Below are 27532 nucleotides of genomic sequence, written 5' to 3'. Positions count from 1 at the left end.
GCTTTATTTGAAGTTTGTTTTTGTCCGTTTTACTTCCTGGCTTTTATCAGTGTATCTTCCTGTGTGTCACTTATTGCTCTCTATCTTGATTTTTTTAACTTTTTAAAAATTTGTAAACATCTATGAAAGTATAAATTAGTGTAATAAAACTCCTTGGCTGGGCACAGTGGTTTGTGCTTGTAATCCCAGCACTTTGGGAGGCCGAGGCAGGAGGATCACTTGAGCCCAGGAGTTTGAGACCAGCCTGGGCAACGTGCTGAAACCCCATCTCTACAAAAAATACACAAATTACCTGGGTGGTGGTGTGCACCTGTACCCGAGCTACCCGGGAGGCTGAGGTGGAGAATCACCTGAGCCTGGGGAGGTAGAGGCTACAGTGAGCCATGATCACGCCACTGCACTGCAGCCTAGGCAACAGAGTAAGACTGTCAAAAAAGAAAAAAAGAAAAAAAAAAAAAAGAACAAATACATAAAATTCTTGTGCCCATACCCAATTTCAACAATATCATTATATGCCCAATTTTATTTCACCCATACCACCACCTACTACCCATCCCACCCACTCCTCCCTCTAGAGTACTTTAAGGCTAATCCATCATCTCTAAATACTTCCGTGTGTTGTAAATACACATTTTACTTGTCATACCAGAAGTTCTCTTTCTTCATAAGAACTATTTAATACCCTTTCTACTTTCCCAGTTTCCAGTTCTCAGTAGTTAACCTTCCCTCCTACTTCAAAAAAGAAAATAATCCATAAAATGCAAATCTCTTCAACTATCTACAGTAATTTTGGAGAAGTTATTTCACTTCTGTTAAGCCTCATTCTCCATGTCTGTAAAACTAACCTGTGTAAGTTTCCTATCACTGCTGTAACAAATTAACATAAACTTAGTGGCTTAACACAACACAGATTTTTTCTCTTACAATTCTAGAGGTTGGAAGCCTGAACCATGTTTCACTGAACTAAAATCAAGTTGTCAGCAAGCCTACATTCCTTTTTGGAGGTTTTGGGGAGAATACATCCCCTTACCTTTTCCAGGTTCTTGAGGCTGCATATCTTCCTTGGCTCATGGCCCTTTCCTCCATACCCAAAGCCAGCAGTGTTGCATCTTCAAATCACTGACACTAACCCATACTGCCTTCCTCTTTCTCCTATGGGGAGCCTTGTGATTACGTTAGCCCCACCTGGATATTGCAAGATACTCTCCCTATCTTGAGATCTTTAATTACATCTGCTAAGTCCTTTTTGGCAGTATATTCAGCAGGCTCTGGAAATTAGGACATGGACATCTTTGGAGCACCATTATTCTGCCTATCACACTACCTTAAGGTTATTGTTAAAATTAGAGAATTAATGTAGATAGACCATAGGAGGCCCTAATACACAATCAACACTCAAAAAGTTTAGCTGCTATTATTTGTCAATGTTATTGTTTATACCCCTGCCTCTATAATATCCCTGTATTGGTAGGGATAGTAAGTTCCAAATGTTTTGAGAAATGTTGGTATTCCATTTGTGTTTCAGATATGACTAGAGGTATACTAGACTTCTTGACTTTTTCTTACTGTGTAAATCTTTTTAAACATCACACATTTGTGAAATATTGATATGATAAATATCAGTATTATTAGTGAGTGCTACCATAAATATCTGGGACTCAAAAGAGTATTTATATTCCTGTTTTCTGATTTTTTTTCCTTCAAATATCCAACTAATTTTTGAAATCTTTTAATCCTAGTATAAGGCGTATTCTGACTTTTCACTATGTCAGTGGAGATAATGGTGTTTTTCTCTGTAACTTGGTAATTCTTTTCACCAAAGCCTAGTGACTTTTTCCACTTTGTGGATTATGAATCTAGAAGCAGGCAGATAAGTACTTTTCCCCTTGGAGAGCAGATGGTTTAAAAGTAGTCTTTGACTTCCCCATATTCAAAAAGACTCTGTGCACATTCCTTTGACAGAGCTCCATGGGGGCAGAAAACAGTATCTCTTTTTCTTGCCAGTATATCCTAGAAACTAACAGAGGGCCTGGTGTTTAATAATTTGTCACTTGGGCTGGGCACGGTGGCTCACGCCTGTAATCCCAACACTTTGGGAGGCTGAGGCAGGCAGATCACGAAGTCAGGAGATCAAGACCATCCTGGCTAACACGGTGAAACCCTGTCTCTACTAAAAATACAAAAACTTATCCGGGTGTGGTGGCGCGCACCTGTGGTCCCAGCTACTTGGGAGGCTGAAGCAAGAGAATGGCGTGAACCCAGGAGGCGGAGCTTGCACTGAGCCCAGATTGTGCCACTGCACTCCAGCCTGGTCTACAGAGTGAGACTCCATCCCAAAAATAATAGTAATAATAATAACAATTTGTCAGTTGACCTCTGCAGCACTAAATATAATCCCTTCCTCCACACCCATTCTCATTGCTTTTCCTCTTAACTGAAAACCAATGTGCCAGCTGTGCTGTGAGGTCACACCTGCCTCCTCTCCAGGAACCTTATGGGCCTTGTTCCACTGTTTATTTGACCTATGTATCCGGCCTCCACTTGTCTGCTGGTGTCTTTCCTTCAGCAATCAAGGATGTCTAAGTCTCTTATCTGTACATATATACATATGTACCTTCTGAAACCCACATCCCCTCCAGCTACTACCCATCTCTGTTTTCTTTTCTCAGCCAAACTGCTTGAGTGGCCTGCATTTGGATCTCTCAAATTCCTTACCTCAGTATCCTTAACCCACTGTTATCGTCTAGCCTTTGAGCTTATGCCACTGCAGCTGCATGTGATACTGCCAACACTTACAGGAACACTCCCTTTTCTCAGCTGCCTTCATGCTCTTTCTTCCCAGCTCTCCTCCTACCTGTCTGGCCATTCTTCCAGGTTTCTTTATGGACTTCTCTTCTGCCTATCTTTTAAATGTTGGTGATTTTCAGGTTCCATCCTAGATTCTCTTCTCACTGTATATACAATAGTCCCCCGTTATCCACAAAGACGCATTCCAAGATCCCCAGTGGATGTCTGCAACCTTGGATAGTACTGAACCCTATGCACTTTGTTTTTCCTACACATACGTACCTATGATAAAGCTTAGTTCAGAAATTAGGCACAGAAGAGATTAACAACAATAATAACTGATAATAAAATAGAACAGTTTTAACAATATACTGTAATAAAAGTTATGTGAATATTTCTCTCTCAAAATACATTATGGTATTGTACAATGAGTAACTGAAACCACAGGACACGAAACTGCACATGAGCAGGGACTACTCTAAACTCTTTAAATGATGTCAACCACTCTTCTGAATATCAGACCTTTGTATCTGAGTCACTTACAAGGAAGGACCCTGAAATCTAACGTTCCCCACCCCCAAAACCCAGTCCTCTTCCCATGTTCCCTGGCTCACTTTTTCCTTTCCCTTGTCCCCCAAATCTACTAGATTATCATTCTGTCCTCACAACTGTCCCTTCTCTCTGTCCTGTTACTGTATTTCAGGCCTTTTTTTTTTTTTCCGACGGCTGCAGTTATCTAAGCTATCCTTCAAAAACATACTACAATAGTGATCTTTCTAAAGCACAAACCTTCAGTGGCTCCCCTGTACCCTTGAAAGATTATCTAAATCTAGCTTCCTGAGATAGAGCCCTGGTTTACCCCTTTAGCCTTATCTCTTGCAGTTTTTCCTCACGCCCCGCCCCACAACTCTATAATCAGCTCCCTGAACCGCTATGTTCTGTCACCTCTATCACCTCCTGCTCCTACACCTGCCTCTGTACCGAAGCCTTGTCTTCTTCACCTTCTCCTAGTTTGCTCTGTGTGACCTTCGAGTTGGCACTCAGACAACATTTCCTCCAAGAAAGAATTCCCTGGCTTCCCTTTGACACAGAATTGGATGCACCTTCTGTTGCTTCTTAGCACCCTATGCCTAGTCCTGCTACTGTCACTTATAGTTTAAAGTGGGTGAGTATCTGTGTTAAGTCCCTTCAGGATTGTGTCTTATTGATTATTCAGTCTTTACTCCCCAGCACAGTGCCTGACACAGTTACATAATAAATATTTGAGGTATGAATAAATGAGCTTTCTCTAGAATTTGGTTTGCTTTTTAATGGGCCCTCGTTGATAAGTTTACCATCGCATCTCTCACCCCAATAGCATATTCACTGTTAAGTATGAAAACTTGAAAAATAAATTACAAGCTATTTACAGGAGAAATGCCTTCTGGAAAAGCTCTGATGCAAAGGAAAAACATTCCCTATTAATGCTCACAGAAATATCTCCTAATGAAACACAATTCTTTCCGTTGTTACAACAATTAATTTTTAATATATGCAACAGAACAAGGTGACTTTAACTTTTTCATCTTTTCAATCAGAAGGGGTCTCAGGCTTTTACCTATTCTATTTAGGAACATTCTGACAAAGCACAGGCCAAGTACATTTATCTTTGGGTCAGACACTGTGGCTTATACCTGTAATCCCAGCACTTTGGGAGGCTGAGGCAGAAGACTGCCTGAACCCAGGAGTTCGAGACTAGTCTGACTAGCCTGGGCAACATAGTGAGATCCTGTCTCTACAGAATAAAAATGTTTTACATTAGCTGCATGTGGTGGCACACGCCTGTAATCCCAGGTACTCAGGAGGCTGAGGTGGGAGGATCACCTGAGCACAGGTCAAGGCTGTAGTGAGCTGTGTTCGCACCACTGGGCTCCAGCCTGGGCAACAGAGTGAGAGCTTGTCTTTTAAAAAAAAAAAAAAAAAAAAAAAAACCCTCTTATCTTTATTTTAGTGAAGTGAATGATCTGACTTGGTACAGTTTTACCATGCTTTAAAGTATAGCAGGCATTACTTCAACCAGTATTTATTGATTATAACTGATTTATCTGACATTCCTTAAAATATTACTCACTCCTTAATTCTGTTTGCCTTTCTTTTGTCACTCCTGACATTGGTAATATCATGATTCCTGTACCAAAGATAGAAAAAACGATGATAACAGATATTTTCTGCATATAATATGCCTTTTTACAGTCCTTTACTTACCTTAGTCAGAGGGAAAATATCTTGTAGTTTTCATAGGAAAATAACCAGAATTAAAGGAAATGATATTTGATTTAATGTCTTAAAGAAATGAGTAAGAAACAATATAAAATTTTCAATATTAAACTAAATTGAGCATTACAGCTAATGTTAATGAAGATAAAGACAAATGCCAGTGAATGGTCACTTAAAAAATAAACAGGATTTTTAAGAATTACCCTTGAGAAAAGTTAAGTCCATTCTATAAGTCAACTATTTTTCTAATATTTTAGAATCATGAATTTATATCATATAATACCTAATTATTGATTATACCTAATACAATATCTTTTATATGTTTTTCCATTTTTATTTCATCATCCAGAGCCAATGATTTAAAGTATTATTTGCACTCCATTGTAGGAGCCCAAGACCTTGAAACAAACCCTTAGATAATCAGATAATTGACACTAACATAGAAACCACCAAGATTTGGCTTACTTTAAAAGTCTCTAAAGAAAACAGAGGTATTCCAACCCCAATTTTATATGATAGTAGGCACACAAGAGATGAGGTTAGTTAGAAAGAATCTATATGATACAACACCTAAACTGCATTACATCAGTGTGACACATCCTAGAATGAGAAAAAGGGTGCCAATGATAGTCTTTTTTTACTGATAGTATGAAAAATTGAACCATCACTAATATGTTTAAATTTAACTTCCGTGAATTCTTTTGAACAAGCATCAGATGTGACTTTAAAAGGACGCCCTAATATAACCCAACTATGTAAAAGGTATGAAAGATACAGCAATACTCCTTGTACCTTTATTGTATAGAAGAAACACAAAGTAAAAATTATTCCAGATCTCTTGGCATTTTCTATGAGCATAGCTATTTTTAGTGTATTTTGTATTAAACATTCATATGGAGATAAATCACACTATTTTAGAAGAAAAAAATGAAGCTTAATGCTATGACATATGGGATAAGAAACCAAAAGACTTATAGGTCCAGGTATCAGTTGTATCATTTCAGTTGGGAAAGGAAATTGGGAATTGAAGTGTTCATTATACAGATGGTGTAGAAGAGCAATTCTCAAACTTCTTGGTCTATGGACCCCAAAGAGCTTTTCTTTATGTGAGATACATCTACTGACATTACTTTATTTGAAATTAAAACTGAAATAATTTTAAATGATACTGTTTTTAAAAGATAACCCATTATATTAACATAACCTATTTTATTTTTTAAAACACTATATTTTTCATATTAAAATATTAGGGAAAAGAGAGGCATTGCTTTATGTTATTTTAAATCTCTTTAATGCTTAGTGTAATAGAAGATAGCATGTTCCCTTACCTCCTTTTACATTCAGATTTTTGTGGTATGTTGCCTTGGTTGAAATAGATGAAAAAAATTCAGCCTCACATAACTATGTAATAGAAAAGGGAGTGTTGGGCCGGGTGCGGGGGCTCACACCTGTAATCCCAGCACTTTGGGAGGCTGAGGCGGGTGGATCACGAGGTCAGGAGATTGAGACCATCCTGGCTAACATGGTGAAACCAAGTCTCTACTAAAAATGCAAAAAATTAGCCAGGTGTGGTGGTGGGCACCTGTAGTCCCAGCTACTCGGGAGGCTGAGGCAGCAGAATGGCCTGAACCCGGGAGGCAAAGCTTCCAGTGAGCCGAGGTTGTGCCACTGCACTCCAGCCTGGGTGACAGAGTGAGACTCCGCCTCAAAAATAAGAAAATAAAAGGGAGTGTTTTAATATCCTATTCAGATAATCGATATATACCAAAAAGTCATCAAGTGACAGTTTCTTAAGGTTGATTGCAATGTGGATTTTGAAACTTTATCAATGAGTTGTTCCTACTTTGTTATGGTACTCATTGGTATTTGTTTATTAAAATATTGTTTAATTTCCACATATTTCCTTCTATTGTTGATTTCTAATTCTGTTGTAATCAGAGAATATCATTTGTACAATTTCAATGCTTTTATATCTACTAAAGCTTGTTTTATGGCCTCGCATACCATAAAACATAAACCTTGTTTTATGTTCTCCAGGTCTCTCCTAGAGAACATTCCATGTGTGTTTGAGAAGAATATGTACTCTGCTAGAGTTGGATGCAGTGTTCTCTACATGTCTGTTAGGTCTAGTTGGTTTACAGCGTTGTTCACATCTTTTTTTTTCCTGTTGATCCTCTATCTGGTTTTTCTATCCATTATTAAAACGAGTACACTGAAGTTTTCAACTATTATTGTTGAATTATCTGTTTCTCCCTCAAATTCTTTGGGGCTCTGCTGGTTAGGTGCATACATGCTTATAATTGTTATGTCTTCTTGATGGATTGACCCTTTTATCATTATACAATGTCTTTTATTGTGTCTAGAAACAATTTGTATTAAGTTAAGGTGTATTTGGTCTGATATCAGTATAGCCATTCCGTTTCTCATTTGGTTTCTTTTTCCATGGTATACCTTTCCATGCTTTTACTTTCAGCCTATCTGTTGTCTATGAATCTAACGTGTATATAACATAGGTGGAATATAGTTCGTTATATTGTTCTATCCATTTGGTTAATCTTTGCCTTTTTGATAGGAGCATTTAACTCATTTATATTAAATGAAATTAGTGATAAGGCAGATTATGGCTGTCATTTTTTTGTTTTCTATATGTCATATTTTCTTGGTTCCTCAATACCACCATTACTGCATCCTTTTATACTATGCATTTTCTAGGATATGATTTTAATTCTTTTGTTGTTTCTTTCACTCTATTTTTATATTTTATTTTATTTTATTTATTTATTGTTTATTTATTTTGAGATGGAGTCTCACTCTGTTGCCCAGGCTAGAGTACAGTAGCATGACCTAGGCTTGCTGCAACCTCCACCTCCTGGGCTCAAGTGATTCTCTTGCTTCAGCCTCCTGAGTAGCTGGGACTACAGGCATGCACCACCATGCCCGGCTAATTTTTGTATTTTTGGTAGAGACCGCACCCGGCCTCACTCTATTTTTAAAAAGTTATTTTGGGCTGGGTGCGGTGGCTCATGCATGTAATCCCAGCACTTTGGTTGGGAGTCTGAGGCAGGCAGATCAGGAGGTCGGGAGTACGAGACCAGCCTGGCCAATATGGTGAAATCCCATCTCTACCAAAAATGCAAAAAAAAAATTAGCTGGGCATGGTCTCACGCACCTGTAGTCTCAGTTACTCGGGAGGCTGAGGCAGAAGAATTGCTTGAATCCAGGAGACGGAGGTTGCAGTGAGCCGAGGTCGAGCTGCTGCACTCCAGCCTGGGTGACAGAACGATACTCAGTCTCACACACACACAAAAAAAGTCATTTTGTTAGTAGTTGCTCTCAGGATTACAATTAACATCATAACTTAGAAACACTCTAGTTCATATTAATTCCAGCTTAATTTTAGTAGCTGATAAAAACTTTGCTCTAACATATCTCAATTTGTACTAATATTGCCATACAAATTACATCTTCAAGCATTATGAGACCAGCAAGATGGTTTTAGAATTATTGTTTCAAGCAATAGTCTTTTTATATCAGGTAGGAGAAAAGAGCTGCAGACAAAAATGTATTTATACCATATTTACCTACAGTTCCTTTTTTTTTTTCCCCCAACTTTGTCTTCACAGAATATTTACAGTTACCTTTAACAGTACTCTTTATTTATTTGTGTGGATTCAAGTTACTGTCTAGTGTCCTTTCAGATCAGCCAGAATTCCCTTTAGTATTTCCTACAAGTCAGGTGTGCTAATAACAAGTTCTTTCTGGTTTTATCTGGCAATATGTTAATTTCCTGTTCATTTTTGAAGGATATTTTTGCTGGATTTTAGACTTCTTGGCTGACAGTCTTTTTCTTTTAACACTTTGAATTTGTCATCCTATTGCCTTCTAGCCTCCTGGGTTTCTGATGAGAATTGAGCTGTTAATCCTTCTGAGGATACCTTGTCCATGATGAATTGCTTGTCTCTTGCTGCTTTCAACATTCACTCTTTGGCTTTCAAAATGTTAACTATGATATGATAGGTAGGGTTTGATTGTGATGTATCTTGGCGTGGATCTCTTTGAGTTTACCCTACTTGGCATTCATTGAGCTTTTTGGGTGTACAGGTTAATGTTGCATTAAATTTAGGTGGTTTTAGCCATTATTGCTTCACATTATTTCTACCTCTTTCCTCTCTTCTGGGACTCCCATTATTGTTGGTATTCTTAATGGTGCTCCATATGTCTCAGAGGCTCCGTTCATTTTTTTATTCCCTTTTTTTCTGTCCTTCAGACTAGATAATATGAATTTACATGTCTTCAATTTTGCTGATTGTTTCTTCTGCCAGTTTAAATCTTCTATTGAGCCTCACTAGTAAATTTTTCATTTCAGTTATTGTACTGTAGAATTTCAGTTTTGTTCTATTTTGTGATTTCTCTTTATTGATACTGTGGTGAGACAGTGTTCTCATAATTTTCTTCAGTTATTTAGACATGATTTCCTTTCCTTTAATTCTTTGAACAGTCTTCTTTTTTGACAGGGTCTCACTCTGTTGCCCAGGCTAGAGTGCAGTGGTGCAGTCATGGCTCACTACAGCCTCAACCTCCCAGGCTCAAGCAATCCTCCCACCTCAGCCTCCTGAGTAGCTGGGACCACAGACACTTGCCACCACGCCCAGCTAATTTTTTTAACTTTTCATGGAGACAAGGCCTCCCCATATTGCCCAGACTGGTGAACATGTTTATTATAGCAGATTTAAAGTCTTTACCTAATAAATCTAACATCTATGCTTCCTTGGAGGCAGTTATTTTGACTGTTATTTTTTCCCCGATGTATGAGCCATACTGTGTCTTTGCATGTCATAATTTTTTTTATTGAAAACTAGACATTTTTAACTATATATCAACTCCAGAAATCTTCCCAGATTTCTCCCATTGCCTGGGTTTGTGGTTTTTGCTCTTATTGCTGTTTGTTCAGTAACTTTCCCAGACTAATACTGTAGTCTTCATTCTTTGTTGTGTGTGGCCACTGAAGTTGCCACTCAGCTTAATGGCCAGCCGTGATGGCCAGATATTTCCTTAAATGAGAGGTCAGGCCCTTCTCCAGTCTTTTGCGGCATGAACATAGTGCTGCATATGTTCATGAACTTCTAGATTCCCAGAAATAAGTCAGAGCTTTTTAGAGTCCCCTATGAATATCTCATTTCCGTTTTTCCTTTTAAGATTTGGTCAACCTCTCATTAACCCCCACTGATAATCACTGCCTCAGGCAACTGCAGTGTTAAACAATTGCTGATGATTCTTTTCAAGAAACTTTACAGTGATGGAGCTTGTTCACACAGAGCAAGCTCTCAGTCCATTAAAAAAAGACACAACCTGAGAATAGAGCTTTTCAGGGAGCTTCCGGAAAGGTCATATAGTGACATTTCTCGGGGAATGGATATCTGGGGAGCTCTAAACCTGTTCTGCCCCCTCCAGTACCTGGTAGGCTCTTCATTTTCATAGCTACCTTAGTTGCAAAGCTGTTGGTTTTCAAGGCTAGTTCAGTGCTGGGGAGAGAGGCATGGAAATAAGGCAATTTAAAACACAACAGAGGTAATTGTTCTTACCAAAATTCAGCATTTTTCTTAAATCAGTGCTTCTTGGATTTTTGCAAAGTTCTGAAAAAGTTGATTTCAACAACTTTCTGCCAGTATTCTCATTGCTTTTATTGAGGGGCAGATTTTTTTGAGGTCCTTACTAACCATTCCAGAAGTGATTCTACACTACTATGTTACACTAAGATGTATTTGTCTACCTTGCACTTTAGATGGATCTTTCACCCATGAATGGTTTTGTACTATCATGCATTGGTAATTTTGGAAATTTTGGTTTACTGAGTTATGCAGATCTTCCTCATGTTAACACATTTTATTGTACAATATTTTTAAATAATATTTGTTAATATTACCACTGATTGAATCATAAGTTTCTTAAGTATTGGAAAGATATCAGGCTCACAGTGGCAGATGCAAGTTTTTCAAAATTACAATATTCACTTACAAGCTCAAATTTTATCATTTTCATTTGGTTTTCTGAAAGTGATAGACTCACTTTGTCCATTTTCAAGAAAATGTTAGCTAAATACCCAAGTCTGAATAGCCGTTGTTTGGTGCCACTGCTAATTACCCACATCTTTGCTTTTGCTCTATTAATACAAATGTTAACACTGTGTAAAATGCAAATGATGTCTTAGTATTATTATGAAAATAGTTTTTACCTAATGTGACCTTCTGAAGGTGTTCTGGGACCCCCAGGGTTTCCCTGTAACATGCTTTGAGAACCACTGTGTAGAGGAACTGGATCAGGATCTCTAGACCTTGTCTTCAAATATCAGAATGACTGGTTCATGATGATAGGTGAACTTCAGCTTTAGGACTCTATCAGACACATGCTGACCTGATTTTTTTTTAACTGAATACACGTAGGAGAGAGAACAATGCTTTTCCTTGCCCATCTGCAAAATAAGAATGTAGATACATTTTGCTAATTCTGTCATGAAAGTAGTGTGTAGTACAAAGTGTAATATTCATCTTTCCACATAAAAATGTTTCTTAATAAGTTTATTTTGCATATTTGTGTGATTTATTCATGAATCATCTAATCAATTAGTAATGTCTTATGAGTAATTCCATCCTTATAGCAACCTATTTTCTCATAGCCATTGGAAGCATATGGACTTCTAAAGATCTTAAAATATCAGTCAGGCAATTGTGGTGTTGATGAAATCATATTACTTCTTATCATCCTAGAGAAAAATCATTTTTGAAGCATCAGTAACCTATCTAAATGTCATTATTAACTTTTCTGTACTTTTCTGGGAAGATCAGTAGAATTTTGATGCTGTGAAAAATATTCAAAAGAACTTAAAGCATTTCTTAAACATTCTGTCATCTTAGGATGTCCATTGCAATCCTTGGTTTCTTTATGTTCTATTTAATTAGCCTTGGTTTCTAAAGAGAAGGAGTATGTCATTTTATTCAAGGTTTGAGGAATGTTCCAGAAATAGGAAATAGAGATAAATCTCACCATTGTAATTGAGGCATTGTCAATCCATCAGATTTTTCTTAAATGAAAAATAATGTATTCTCTAAATGTGCAGGAGTTTAAATGTGGTAGAACTAATCATCAGTATTTTTTATTCTATTGTAATTATTGTGGATGGATTTTATTTATGTTGATATTTTAGTGGGAAAATGTAAACCATGTCCAATCCCTCCCTGGAGGGAAAAAGCAATGCTATATTCAACAGAATATTTGATCTTAGAAATACCCAGTTAAATAATGAACTAAATAAATGCAACTATTAAATCATTTAAAGTCTTAAGAATTTTCTACTAATCAGTTTTTCTTTTTGTTTGTGTATTATTTTTTAACTCTAAGATCCTAGGAAACAGCAGGCTTTCTTTTGATGTACTATCTGTTTATGAAAGGGGTCTCTAGGTAACTGTCATCTGTGTAAGAATTTTTTGCTTTGAAAGAGATTTGCCTGAAACTTCCAGTAATTCACTTACTTTCCAAGCCTTAACTATTTTTTTTTCTATTGCAGCCCTTTGGAGTGAATCAACCTGGACCTTATATCATGTATACAACTGTTGATGCAAATGGGTATCTGAAAAATGGATCAGGTAAGACCAGATACAATAATATATGTCCATAATGTATAAAAACTTCTGCAGTCAATATATTGGCAAGGTAAACTGGTGGAAAAAAATTGTTTTCACACTCCTTAAAAAAATCTTCACTTTCATTATATTTAGTCTTTCCATAGACTTACATTGGTAGATTATAAAAGGTTCTTATGACAAAAAATGTTCACTTTCAGTTCTTCTTAGATCCCTATTACAATGGAGCCAACTCATTATCCTTATTTTTTAGTTGAAGTAGCAGAGAGATTGGGTGAAATTACTTGTGTTTTCTTGGTCAGAGAGTGAAGTGCAAATTAGTTAATTAAGTTCATCTTAGAAGAAGTAAAAATTAAGAATCTAATTAATACTATGATATAAACTACTACTGGTTTTTTTATATGTAGAATAGAAGCTGCAATATATAGAGAGGGTTTTTTTGATAAATTGTTATAAAGAAAAAATCTGGTTATACATTTAAATAAATAATAAAGGAAAATGCAGTTAAGACAAAAAAGAAATAAGATTGAGCAAAGGATGTCTGCTTTTAACAGATGGCTGACTGACTGAGGTTAGATCCAAATTACAGTAAATACAACTGTGATAATTTTAGTTATCTAAATAAGAAAAGGAATCTGAATATGCTTCTTTTAAGATGCCTAGAGTTTTAACCATGAAGAAGTATAAGCAGAGTTGCTGTCACCCCTCTATTTTTTTGGCCAAAAAAAAAAAGGAAGAACTCATTATATGAACATTGCCATGTTATATAATGGCCTTACTAAATCAAATATACCCCAGAGTGAGTTTACTTTTTTAGCTAATTGCACACATTTAAGAGTCTCAGTTGTACTGCTTGCTTCAGCACAGAAACATTCCATATAACAATTTTTTTTTTTTTAATATTCAAGGAGAAATTGACAAACACAATTACACCTTTTTTTTTTTTTGAGACGCAGTCTCTCTCTGTCGCCCAGGCTGGAGTGCAGTGACACGATCTCGGCTCACTGCAAGCTCCGCCTCCCGGGTTCATGCCATTCTCCTCCGTCAGCTTCCCGAGCAGCTGGGACCACAGGCGCCCACCACTACGCCTGGCTAATTTTTTGTACTTTTAGTAGAGATGAGGTTTCACCTGTGTTAGCCAGGATGATCTCGATCTCCTGACCTCGTGATCCACCCACCTCAGCCTCCCAAAGTGCTGGGATTACAGGCGTAAGCCACCATGCCCGGCCACAATTATACTTTAATATACCACTATCAGTCACTGTAGTTGAAGATAAATAAGGATATCGATAATTTGAACAAATTACTTCCTTATGTTTTTAATTCATGTACATATTAAACCTTTACAAAAAAGGCTCTGGGACCAGCTGGTTTTATCAGTTAATTCTTTTAGACTTTGAAGATGCAGATGATTTCAGTGCTAGGTAAGATGTTCCAGAATACAGGACAACAAGATGAAGTTATTTATTACATTTCATGAAGCTAGTATAACTCGGGTAGAGCCAGAATACTCAAAACCAAAAACTAAGTTCACTGGTAGGGTATCAGTGAAAATCCTATCTAAAAACTAACAACTTAAATTTGTCTGTATTTTTAAAGAATTGCCTACTTAACATAATCAAGTTGATTATCTAAGGAATGCACTGATGGTTTAAAATGGGAAAATCTCTTAATTGTTATAGCAATGCATCAATTTTTTGAATACTTTCTTTTTCTTTTTTTTTCATATAATAATATATTGTGTACATCTCTCCATGTCTGTTCATACAGATAATCCTGATTTCTTTGGGGGCTATTTTGTATAAAGATACAATAGCTACTCTAGCCAATCCTCTATTTTTTGTTTTACTATATAATACAACAGTACAACAGTAAACATCTATTTACATATATTTGTGTGCAGTTAAATGAATAATTCAGGCCAGGTGCTCATGCCTGTAATCCCACCACTTTGGGAGGCCAAGGCGGGTGGTTCACTTGAGGTCAGGAGTTCAAGACCAGCCTGGCCAACATGTCAAAGCCCCGTTGCCACTAAAAATACAAAAGTTTTGCATGGTGGCAGTCGCCTGTAATTCCAGCTACTCAGGAGACTGAGGCATGAGAATCGCTTGTACCCGGGAGGTAGAGGTTGCAGTGAACCGAGATCACACCACTGCATTCCAGCCTTGGTGAAGGAGTAAGACTGTCTCGAAAAAAGTAAATAAATAAATAATAAAATAAAAAAATAATTCTCACTTCATAGAAAAAGATCTGGAAGGATAAACATTAAATTAACATTTATCTTGAGGAACACAATTTCAAGAGATTCACTTTCCACTTTGTACATTTCTATAACTGTTGACTAGTTTTCAGTTCTTTTTCATTGTTTTAAAAAGATGGGCTCGGTTCAGTGGCCCATGCCTGTAATTCCAGTACTTTGGGAGGCCAAGGTGGGCAGATCACCTGAGGTCAGGAGTTTGAGACCAGCCTGGCCAAAATGGTGAAACCCCGTCTCTACTAAAAATACAAAAAAAATTAACCAGGGGTGGTGGCGCATGCCTGTAGTCCCAGCTACTTCGGGAGGCTGAGGGTTCACTTGAACCAGAAGGCGGAGGTTGCAGTAAGCTGAGATCACGCCATTGCACTCCAGGTGGGTGACAAGAGCAAAACTCCATCTCAAAAACAAACAAAAAAAAATATGATTGTTGATTCAGTCAACAAAATTTTCACCAAACTTATACTGCAAACTAGGCATTGGCACCTGGTATTGAACTCCATTCAGTAATATTCACTACCCATTACTATTTTTTTAAGTGAATGGAACAATATTTACTTAGCATGATTTTTAAAAATCTACCCTAAAACAGTAAGGGAACATTGGATTTATTCTTACTATATCTAATATTTACCTGTCTCTAGATTGGAGTAGAAATTAGGAGGGAATTTGTAGGCATAAAAGGAAATGAAAAAATATCTAAGGTAAAAATAAATGCAGTTGAGTGCATAAATCAAATGAATGCATAAATTTTCATGGCAGAACACCGTAAACAAAAATAAAAAGCACTCACAAACTTGAACAAAATCTAAATGTGTATAAATAGAGATATAATAAATTATCTCATTTTATAATATTCTCCAGCCTACAAAATATTTTAAGATACCTTTTGATGTTTATAATAGTTGGAGGAAGACATATCTGCATGTAAAATCCAAATTGTATGTGTATTATTTTAAGTTTGTCTGTGTATAGGAAAAATATCTAAACAAAATGACGCATAAAATGTTACCACAATTATATCTTGGTCATGGGAATGCAAATTGTATGTATGTGATTTTTAAGTGTGTCTGTGTGTAGGACAGATATATAAACAAAATAACATATGTTACCATGATTATCTCTTGGGTTTTGGATTTTATGTATTTGTTTGCATTTTTGTTTACTAAATATATATTGCTTTTTAAGAAAAAGCTTTTAAAATATTTCAAACGTGCTGTATTTCATGCATAAAAATGTATTCTAAGCAAGGAAGTAGCACTTAATTTAATTGACTAAGGGGGTGCCATCATGAAACCCTGCCCCAAATTTTAAAGGATGAAAATTCCCAGTTTAAATATTAAGCATGTTGAACTCCAAGGAAACATTACTTGGTTAAACCATACCTTCCATCCCATCCTACCCCATCAGCAGAGAATGTTCCACTGTAGGAAGACGATGACTACATTTATGTATTTCAGAAACTGCAGCCTAGATTTTCTCCTAGAGCAGCTGAGAGTCACTCACTACCCATTAGCGGGTCATAAAATTAATGTAGTAGCTTTTAGGGTATTTTACTTAATAGAATAAAAGAGAACAATAGAAAACAATATAATGATCAGAGTACATCCCAAATAGTAAAGTATTATTTCATGAAATTTTTATTTAGTTGTATGTGTGTGTGTGTCTGTGTGTGTGTGTGTTTTCACACTGGGTAATAACATATGATGTAGTTTTTATTGTGGGCTGTGATCAGAAAAGTTTGAAAAGTTGAAAGTTTGTTGTCACCAAAGAGAGACAACAACAACATCATAAATTAATATTATTCAGTAAAGGCCTGGCCCAACTATACTATTGCTTACAGATAGATTATCATTCTTACCCATTACTCTGTGGTCTTACTCCATTTCCTAGCAAAGCCTGAATGGTCAAACATTATTAGAGAGTTACATTACAGAGGAGTCATTAATTTTCTAAATAATAGTTCCTGTAACAGATTTAAAAAATAAAACAGAAGTATTTTTATTATGAACTTTTTAGGAGCTTAAACTCCTCTGGTTTTGAATCTAGGATTTTGTTTACTACACTTGTAAATTAGCCAGGGATCCACAATGGGCATCCAAATTGCCTAAACAATATTGATAAGAACTTAGTAGAATGGAGTACATTGGCAAAATTTTGTAGACTAGTGAGTTGTTGGTCATTTATGAATAATAACATTATTAGACCAAGAATTGCTTTTCTACCCCATAAATTACTTATTTGGCCCTACTGTTTAAATCCAGAGCAAAATCATTTTCCTTTTTCCTCTGTGGTTACTATTTGTTAATATATCTGAGAAAAACATAAGTAACCTTTGTCTTCTGTGTGCCCTTAGTCTATGCAAGAAGTGATGTTAAGCAATCACATGCTGTGATCTAGGGGAAAAAATAAGTGTCCTACGACACGCATTCATTGAACACAGAACACATCTGTGACCAGATGTGTAGGGTTTTGCCTCACATCAACCTGTTCTCCAAAACAAGCTAGGTATCTCATAATTTAATTCAATTCTGACACTATCCGGAGGCAGACTAATATCCCACAGTTAAAGGCTCAGTCTCACAAGATTTTCCCCACTTTGGATGCCAATCAGAAGTCCAGGCATCCAGTATTTCTGATGGAGAGTCTATAAATTGGCATTTCCCATGACTCACTCCCTCATCAAGTTCAGTCATTTGCTGGAATGGCTCACAGAACTCAGGGAAATACTTACATATAGTGGCTGATTATAAAGGATATTATGAAGGATACAGATGAACAGCCACATGAAGAAATACATAAGGCAAGGTTCAGAAGGGTCCTGAGCACAAGTCTTGTGGAACTTGGGGTACACCACACTCCCAGCCCATGGATGTATTCAGTAACCCAGAAGCTCTCCCAACCCTGTCCTTTTGGGATTTAGAGAAGCGTCATTTTGGAGGCATTGTTGATTAAATTACTGGCCATTAGTAATCCGCTCAACCTTCAGCCCCTCTCCCCTCCCGTGACATAACAATTCTAATTGCATCAAAAAACAGAGCTGTAAAATGTATGAAGCAAAAATCGAACTGAAAGGTGAATAGACAAATCTACATTTATAGTTGGAGACCTCAATATCTGTCTCTCAAGATTTGGCAAACAAAATCAGCAAGGATACAGAACTCGGCAATATTATCAACCAACAGGATCTGGTAGACATTCACAGGATAATCTGCCCAACAACAGCAATACATTCTTTTCAAATGCCCATGGAACATATACTAAAATAGACTGAGTTCTGGGCAATTAAAAAAATTTTAATTCAAAAACCTCAAAAAATTTAAACAAGTGAAACCATAGAGAGTATTCTCCAGCCACAATGAAATTAAAATAGAAATCAACAGCAGAAATATAGTAAAATCTCTAAACACTTGAAACTTAAACATCATATTTCTAAATAATCCAGGGGTCAAAGAGAAATTTTCAAGGGAAATTTTTAAAGTACACTGAACTGAATGAAAAGAAAAATACAACGTGTCAAAAACTTGGGGACACAGCTGAAGCAGTGCTGAGAGGAAAATTATAACAACGCATGTGTATAATAGAAAAGAGTTAAGTCTCAAATTTATAATGTAGGCACCTACCTCAACAACCTAAAAAGAAAAGCAAACATAAATAAACAAGACGAAGGAAATAAGAGCAGAAGTTATTGAAATTTAAAACAGAAAAACAAAAGATAAAATCATTTAAAAAGGAAATAAATAAAATTGACAAATCGGTACCAGGGCTGACAAAAAAAAAGAGAGGAGACATAAATTGTCAGTGTCAGGAATGAATCAGATGAATCACTGTGGACCCTGAAGATATCAAAAGGATAATAAGGGAATAATATGCACATACATTGGACATCTTAGAAGAAATGGACAAACTGCTTGAAAAACACAATCACAAATTATCCAATATAAAATGTATCATTTGAATAATCTTAAAATTACTAAGGAAATTGGGTTCATAATTTTTAAACTTGCAAAAAAGAAATAGGTAGACCCAAGTGGTGAGAATTATACCACACACTTAAAATACAGTTAACTGGTAGAATGCGATGGCTCATGCCTGTAATCCCAGCACTTTGGGAGGCCAAGCTGGGAGGATCACTTGAGTTCAGGAGTTCGGGACCAACCTGGGCAAGATAGTGAAATCCTGTGTCTAGAAAAAAAATGTTTTAAATAAGCTGGATGTAGTGGCATGTGCCCGTAGTCCCAGCGATTCAGGAGGCTGAAGTGGGAGGATCACTTGAGCCCTGGAGGTCGAGGTTACAGAGAGCCATGATTGCACCACTGCACTCTAACCTGGCTGACACAGCAAGATCCTGTCTCAAAAAAATAAGAGAGTTAACTTCAAATTCTGTACAGTCTCTTTTGGAAAAAAAGGAACATTTTCTAGTTTGTAGGTTTACGCTGATACCAAAACCAGACAGACAGTACAAAATCCCTGTAGACAGATATTCCTCACGAATTTAAATACAAAAATCATGAAAAACATATTAGTGGGACAAACATGGTAGCTCATGCCTGCAATCCCAGCACTCTGGGAGGCCGACGCGGGAGGATCACTTGAGCCTAGGAATTTGAGACCAGCCTGGGATACACAGTAAGATCCCTTCTCTACCAAAAAAAAAAGGAAAAAAAATTAGTGAGTAGAACACATTTAGCATTATATAAGAAGAATTATATACCATGACCAAGTGGGGGTTGTGCAAGGGACACAATGCCAGTTCAAGATTCAAAAATCTATCATTGTAGTACACCACATTGATAGAGTAAAGAAGAAAACAAATCACCTCGTCATATCAACTGATGCCGAAAAAGCACTGAAGTTTAAACTATTCATGATAAAAACTGTCATAAAAATAGGAATAGATAATAATTTCCTGAATTTGATAAAGAATGTTTACAAGAAACCTACAGCTGAATTTATGCTTAATGATAAAAGACTGAATGGTGTGCATCGAAGATTAGGAACTAAGCAAGGATATCTCCTCTAACCACTCTAATTGTAAATTCACTGGAATAAGGCAAGAAAGGGAAACAAAAGGCAACCAACTTGAAAGGAAAAAAGTAAAACCATCACTATTTCCAGATGACATAATTGTATACATAGACGACCTCCAGGAATAAAAAACACACACTCAGCAAAAACTACTGCAACCAAGAAGTACATTCAGCAAGGTTGCAGGATACAAGAACACAAAAATCAGTTGTATGTCTGTACATTATCAATGGATACATGGACACCAAAATTAAAAATACATTTCACAATCACTCAAAAAATGTGAAATACCTAAGTATAAATTTAACAAAACATATAGAGGACTTATATGTTGAAAACTACACAATGCCAGTGAGAAAAATCAGTGATCTAAATTAATGAAGAAATATGCAAGTTTCATAGATTGGGAGATTTAACAGAGAGATATATCAGTTTTCCATAAATTGCCTTGCAGGTTTAACACAATTCCTTTCCACATCCCCAGAAGGATATTTTGTAGTTATAGGCAATTTCATTAGAAAATATACATGGAAAGGCCAAGGAGCTACTAAGTTGCTGCAAAAGTAATTGTGCTTTTTGTCATTTTTTAATGGCAAAACCACAATTACTTTTGCACCAACCTAATAGAACTGAAACAATTGGAAAAAGAAGAATAAAATAGGTGAAATTTGTGTGTGTAATTTCAAGACTTATTTTATAGCTGCAGTAATCAAGACTGCATAGTATTGGCAGAAGTACAGACACATTGATTATGAAATGGAAGACAGAACCCAGAAATAAGCCCATATAAACATGCCTACCTCATTTTTGACAAAGGTGCAAAAAGCAATAAAGGAAAGATAGATTTTTTCACAACATTACAAAAATTAATTCAGAATGGATCATGGACATAAATGTAAAATATGAAACTATAGATCTTCTAACAAGAATCATGAGGATATTTTCTGGATCTAAGGCTTGGCAAAGAGTCCTTAGACTTTACACCAAAAGCGAGATCCATTAAAGGAAATATTTATAAGATTTCATCAAAACTTAAATACTTTTGCTCTGTGAAAGACCCTCATAAGAGGATGAAAAGACAGTCTGCAGCCTGAAAGAAAAATATTTGCAAATCACATATCTGACAAAAGTTCATTATCTATAACATACAAATAACTCCTCCAAACTGTCAAATTAAAACATGGACAAGAGACATGAAGAGACATTTCACTGAAGAAGATACATAGGTAGCAATTAGCACATGAAAAGATGTTAACAGTATTGAATTAGGGAAATGCACATTAAAACCACAATGAGATATACTACACACCTATCAGAATGGCTAAAAATATAAAGTGACAACACCAAATGCTCATGAGGATGCAGAGACAGTGGATCACTTATATATTGCTTGTGTGAATGTGAAATGTTTTAGTCACTCTGGAAAATGTTGGTAGTTCTTTAAAAAGTAGACATGAAACTACTGTATGACCCAGCAATTGCAGTCCCAAGGCATTGATCCCAGAGAGATGAAAAGTTAAATGTTCACTCAAAAATCTACACACGAGTGTTTATACCAGCTGTACTCATAATAGCCCTAAACTAGAAGCAACCCAGGCATCCTCCTGTGGCTTATTAAAATCTTTGGTACATCCATGCCATGAAACACTATTCAGGGATGAAAAGGAACAAACTGTTTTTCACAGAACAACCCAGATGAATCTCCAGAGGATTACACTGAGAAAAAGTCCATCCCAGAAGTTTATATACTATATGATTCATATAGAAGTTTATATACTATTTGTATAACATTTCTGAAGTGAAAAAAATATATAGAAATGAAGAACAAATTAGAGTTAGACAGGGATTTAGGAGTAGGTGTGAGTGACAGGAAAGTGGTTGTGGCTATGAAAAGACAGTATGAGGGATCCTTGTGGTGATGGAAATGTTCGGGACTTCACTGCCTCAGAATCGGTATTTTACTGGCTTTGATAATATGCTGTCATTTTGTAAGATGCTACCATGGGTGAAAACTGAATAAAGGGTACATGGGATCTTTGCGTTATTTCTACATCTGCATGTAAATCTAAAATTATCTCAAAAAGTTTAATTTAAAAATCACTGTAAGATCTGTGGTGGTAAAAATAGTATCTAACTATTCGCAGCCTAAAATACCATTGTATATTTTGTATAAGGTTCCATAGAGTAACAATATATTATGCTTCTTTGCTTTTATTGAAATTATATCAATACTATGGTAATATTGGTTATATAGTGATCAATAGTTCTGATCAGATAGATAATATTAAATGAATACTTGGGATATGATTTATTTCACAGTTACAACTGAATTAAAATAGAAAACATTTTAGAAATCAAATATATTTTGATAGACAAAATGTATTCCAATTTCAAGTCTATAAAAGAAACATGTAAAAGAGTTTTAGTGATAAAGTAGGTGGGAACCACTTCATTAGATTTCACTGAACTTTGGCTATCTTGATTTTTAATACTTTTCTCATGGCTCAATTTTTAATTCTCAGTTTTTTCAATCTTCCTTATATTTTCCCCCTTCTTATTCTAAGTTGGATGACCATGGTACACATTTAAAGTATTTGAATAATATGAGGAATTGAATTAAAGTATTGAATAATTGTAAGGAAGGATATTTTTTAAATCTGTCTTGTCTCTCAATTCCCATACACCCTCACTTCCTTCCGCTCCCCTCCTTGCATTGCACTCATGGAAGGAAGATAGATTGATCATCTGACTTCCTCAGTCAAAAGGTTTTACTCTTACAAATGTGCTAACCTTGATTTTAGAAACCTAATAACAAACACAGAGAAGCTGGTTATCTCTAACGGTATCCCACTTATGTAGGATGAGAAGTGATTCCAGATAAGATGATCAGCTTTTTCTGAAATTACTTTCTCCTGTATTTTTCAAACAGGAGAAACATGGAGCCACATTAGAAGTTATTGATTACCACCAAAACTTTTTCTTATGGTTGCCAACAGAAAATATTAATATTTGACTTCTAAGATAAAAACAATACAGTTAAAGTAAGGGACTGGTGCCCACTGATGTTAACCACCTTATGTCAGGTGCTTTCATTTGTCCTAGAAGTACAGCTCCAGGTTGTAGAAGATACAGTGCCTCATACTAGTCTCATAGCTGGAAAGATATATAAGGCTTAAAGACTCTGGGCATAAATAATAGCTTACACTTAATAAGTACTTTTAATGTGCCAAACACCTTAAAGTTCTTATATATGGATTAGTTTTTTTAAGTCTCACAATGGCCAGTAATGTAGTTCATTATTGTCATCCTCACTTTAGAGCTGAAGAATGTGATTCATACAGAAGTTAAGGACTTCCCCAGAGTCACACAGCTAGTATGAGGCAGAGCCCAGGCAGCCTGGCTCCAGGTTCTCTAGTCTTAGCCATCTTTTATAATAAGTGATAATATGACCTCGTATTTATAAGTGATTTTAAAGGTAGTGGAATAAAGTTTCTGGAGTCAGCACTCCTGATTTCAAGTCTTGGCTTTTCCAGTCTCCTGCTTTGTTACCTTGGGCAATTATTTAACCTCCCCAAACTACAGTTTTCTTACTGTAAAATGGTGAGAATAATTATGAGATAATGCATACTAAGAGCTTATACAATGCCTGGTACATAGTAATTATTCAATAAATGCATCTAGTAAACATTTATTGAATGTTCACTGTCTGGTACAGTTCTTGGCTGAGTAAGTATATACTGTTGAACAACCCAGATAATGTTGTTGCTCTCAACGCATTTACATTCTGTGGAAGGGGCAGGAGGGTGGGGAGAGAGAAAATGGAAAAATACCAGGTAGTGAGTTAACGTCCTATGGCCCCCAGGGCCCTGCAAGTTCTGGATCTCTGTTCTCTCTCTGACAGCATCTGCTTCTACTCTCCCACCTTCTTAACTCTGCATCTGTTACACAGGCCCCCTTTGCTGCCCTGCATTCACCAAGCTTATCTCCTCTCCCTGGGACACTCATCTTTGGATATCCTCATGGCTTACCTGCTTCATGTCTTTGTTCAGCTGTCACCTCACTGAGCACTTCTCTGATCACTTTTTTGAAAACCACAACACTCCCCACTCCTCACTATTCCCCTTCTGTACTTCATCTTGTACCAAAGCACTTGCCACCTTCTAATTATTTTATTGTGTTGTACCTCCATTAGAATATAAGAGAGCAAGGATCTTTGTCTTGTTCACTTCTGTATTCCCAGCACCTAGAGAAATACTATCATAATTTGTTGAATAATTGAATGAACAAATAAAAGCAAAAAGAGGTCCATGTAATGGAGAGTGGTTTGAGTGCTACTTTAAGTTGGTTGGTCAGGGAGGGCCTCTCTTGGGTAGAAAACTTAGGAGTTGAGTTATGACTGTTGGTATGTCAGTCAGGTGAAGTATAGAAAGCATTCAGGCACAAGATGCCCACAGCTCACACTAACATGGTAGCAGTGATGGGGAGAAATGGGCAGGCTAGGGATATGTTAGGGAGATGGCCTCAGCTGCACTTCTTCGTGGACTAACATGGAATGGGTGAAAAAAGGAAAATCAAGAGTGAATCTGAGGAGGAACCTTGAAAACCTGCTAAATGAAAGAAGCCACAAACGAAAGGTCGTTTTCGTGGTATTGTTCCATTTATAGGAAGTGCCTAGAATAAGCAGATCCATAGAGACAGGAAGTAGATTCTGGTTCCCAGGGGCTGGTGAGAGTAATGGGATGACTGCTGATGGGTATGGAGTTTCGTATTGAGTCGATGACAATGTTCTGGAATTCGATAGTGGTCAGGTTTGCACAACTCTGTGAACATCCTAACAAACTGCTGAGTTGTATACATTAAAGGTACATTTTATGGCATGTGAATTATATCTCAATAAGAATAAATCACAGGATATGAAGGCTTGCGCCATAGGTAGTAGGGTAGCTGTCTCTTACTGAGAAAGATGACTGGTAAGGAGCAGTTTAGACGGGGGTGCGGTAGGTAATCATGTGTTCCTTTGGATCCAACTGGAGAGATCAAGTTGCTATTATAGCTTAGATAGTAAATATTAACTATTATTAAATATTTAATGCCTGGCCAGGCCTGGTGGATCACGCCTGTGATCCCAGCACTTTGGGAGGCCGAGTTGTGTGGATCACTTGAGGTCAGGAGTTTGAGACCAGCCAGACCAACATGGTGAAACCCAGTCTCTGCTAAAAATACAAAAATTAGCCAGTCACGGTGGTGGGCGCCTGTAGTCCCAGCTACTCAAGGGGCTGAGGCAGGATAGTTGCATGAACCCAGGAGGCAGAGGTTGCAGTAAGCCAAGATCATGCCACTGCATTCCAGCCTGGCCAACAAAGTTAGACTCTGTCTCGATGGATGGATGGATGGATGGATGGATGGATGGATGGATGGATGGATAGATAGATATTTAATTCCAGCTGGTGAAATTAACAAACAACTATGACTCTGATTAATTAAACGGAATTGCACACTGGTTGATGATACGATGGGAGTGGATGTTCAATCTCTGTGTATGTTCCTAGGATGAAGTCTGTTGAAGTATGGAGTTCTCACTGGTTGCTCCAATCCTGAAAGCCTGGTTACTTCCTGTAGTTAGATAACTTCTTTCACAGAAAATTTCTTCAGAAGGCTAGAAGCTCATACCTTTATTAGAATAATCACATAGCATAGAAAACCTTGATCAATAAAAATGATCCTTTTCTGCTCTCCCAGGCTGATTATGCAGGAAATGAGGGCTTTTTACCCCCTAATTTACTTTTTCTCATCCCGATTCAGAAATGCACTGACTTTCATTGAGTGCAGTAAGAATCTGAGTCTGAAAATTTGTACGAATTGTCTTTGGACCAGTGGTTCTCAATCAGGGGTGATTTTGACTCACGGGAGACATTTGACAATGTCTGCAGACATTTTTGATTGTCACAACTGGGAGGGTGCTACTGGCATCCAGTGGATAGAGGCCAGGAGGCTGCTAAGCAAACTAGAACAGCTCCCTCAACAAAAAAAATTATCCATCCCAAAATATCAACAGTGCTGACTTGAGAAATCCTGATACAGACTATAAAACTCACAAATATCATGAAACTTTATAAACTTATAAATATTCAGCTATGATTCCAAACTTCTATGGATATTTGGAAATCCTTCTCACCTTCCTATGTAAATAGTAGTATTATTTGCCAGGCATCATATGGCACTGTAAACAGACAGATGAATTGGGAAAAGATTTGGAGAGGCAGGAGAGATACATCTGATGGTCCTGGGACCTATCTTTTGATAGTTTGGCAAAGTGCTGGCTCAGCACATGAGTTTAGAGAATACAACAGCCCAATAATTGAAGCTTAATTCCTGACACTCCTCCTTTGTAACAAAGACAGTTTTCTCAACCAGGAAGCTCTCATGTCTTCTAGATATTCCCAGTCTTCTTCCAATGTCCATATAAAATTTAAAATGCCACAAAGACTGGGGCACTTGAGTATTTTTCATGATGCATCTGCTGCAGTTGATGTGTGCACCTTAATAATACAGGATGGTGAGGGGAAAGGGACCCAGGCATTCAGCTACTGCTCTGCCTGTCAGTGGTTCATTAAACCTTATTTTACTTTTAATACCACCTGGCACAAATGATGTGTGTATGCATAACTCCTTAGCATAACGGTCAGACAAGAAATAGTTAAAAGAGCTATAATAGAAATATAAACAGATGTTTTAAAAACCAAAAGCTAACAGAATACAAAAGCATTTATATTAGCTGAATTGCTGAATTTTTTATCTTTAGAAGCAGTTTAGGAAGAAAAGAGAATATGATGTGTATCTTAGAAATACTCTAAGCTTATAAAGTCATCTAGTTTTAAAGTACCTATTGGAGTCACTGAGGGAAGCAATGACTCACAGAAATTCAAACTTTGAAATCATAAAGTAGTTGTTTTGAAATTTTTATTATGGAAGCTGGTTACTAAGGGTGAATCTTCGACAGGGTTGGTATAGGTGTGGTTGATAAGATTTAGCTATAACAAGTGGGCTGTCAGATGCCATGGAAAGATTGTACTGGGGATAAAAATGCTAATAATATATGTATTGGACAAAATTATATTTTTATATGGGGCCATGGACAGTTTTTCTTAGCATCACCCCCATATTTGGCAGGGGTGGGGACTTTTCATTTTTGGTTTAAATTGTGGTGAAATACATACAAACATAAAATATATCATCTTAACCATTTTTGAGTATACAGTTCAGTAATACTAAGTGTATTCACATTGTGTGCAACCGTCACCATTATTAATCTCCAGAGCACTTCACCTTGCAGACTTGAAACTCTGTACCCATTAAACACTAACTCCCCATTTCCCTCCCGCTCCAGCCCATGGCATGTACCATTCTACCTTCGGTCTCTATGAATCTGAGTACTCTAGGTCAGAGGTCCCCAACCCCCAGGCCACAGACCAGTACCGATCCATGGCCTGTTAGGAACCAGGCCAGATAGCAGGAGGTGAGCAGCAGGTGAGCAAGCAAAGCTTCATCTATATTTATAGCTGCTCCCCAT

At 36.9% G+C, this 27532-nt stretch overlaps 1 protein-coding gene across 1 annotated transcript in view; it reads left to right on the top strand.

Moving 5' to 3' along the window:
• ITFG1 (integrin alpha FG-GAP repeat containing 1) overlaps nucleotides 1–27532 on the top strand; it is a 287705-nt gene that overhangs the window by 224933 nt on the left and 35240 nt on the right. Inside the window, exon 14 of the mRNA XM_007992185.3 lies at nucleotides 12605–12683. Coding sequence (XP_007990376.2) covers nucleotides 12605–12683 — 79 coding nt within the window. The remainder of the gene's footprint in view (nucleotides 1–12604; nucleotides 12684–27532) is intronic.

Source organism: Chlorocebus sabaeus, chromosome 5 (assembly GCF_047675955.1).
Source record: "Chlorocebus sabaeus isolate Y175 chromosome 5, mChlSab1.0.hap1, whole genome shotgun sequence".
Taxonomy (NCBI): domain Eukaryota; kingdom Metazoa; phylum Chordata; class Mammalia; order Primates; family Cercopithecidae; genus Chlorocebus; species Chlorocebus sabaeus.
Note: the sequence above shows the minus strand (reverse complement) of the source record. Positions and strands in the feature narration are given on the sequence as shown.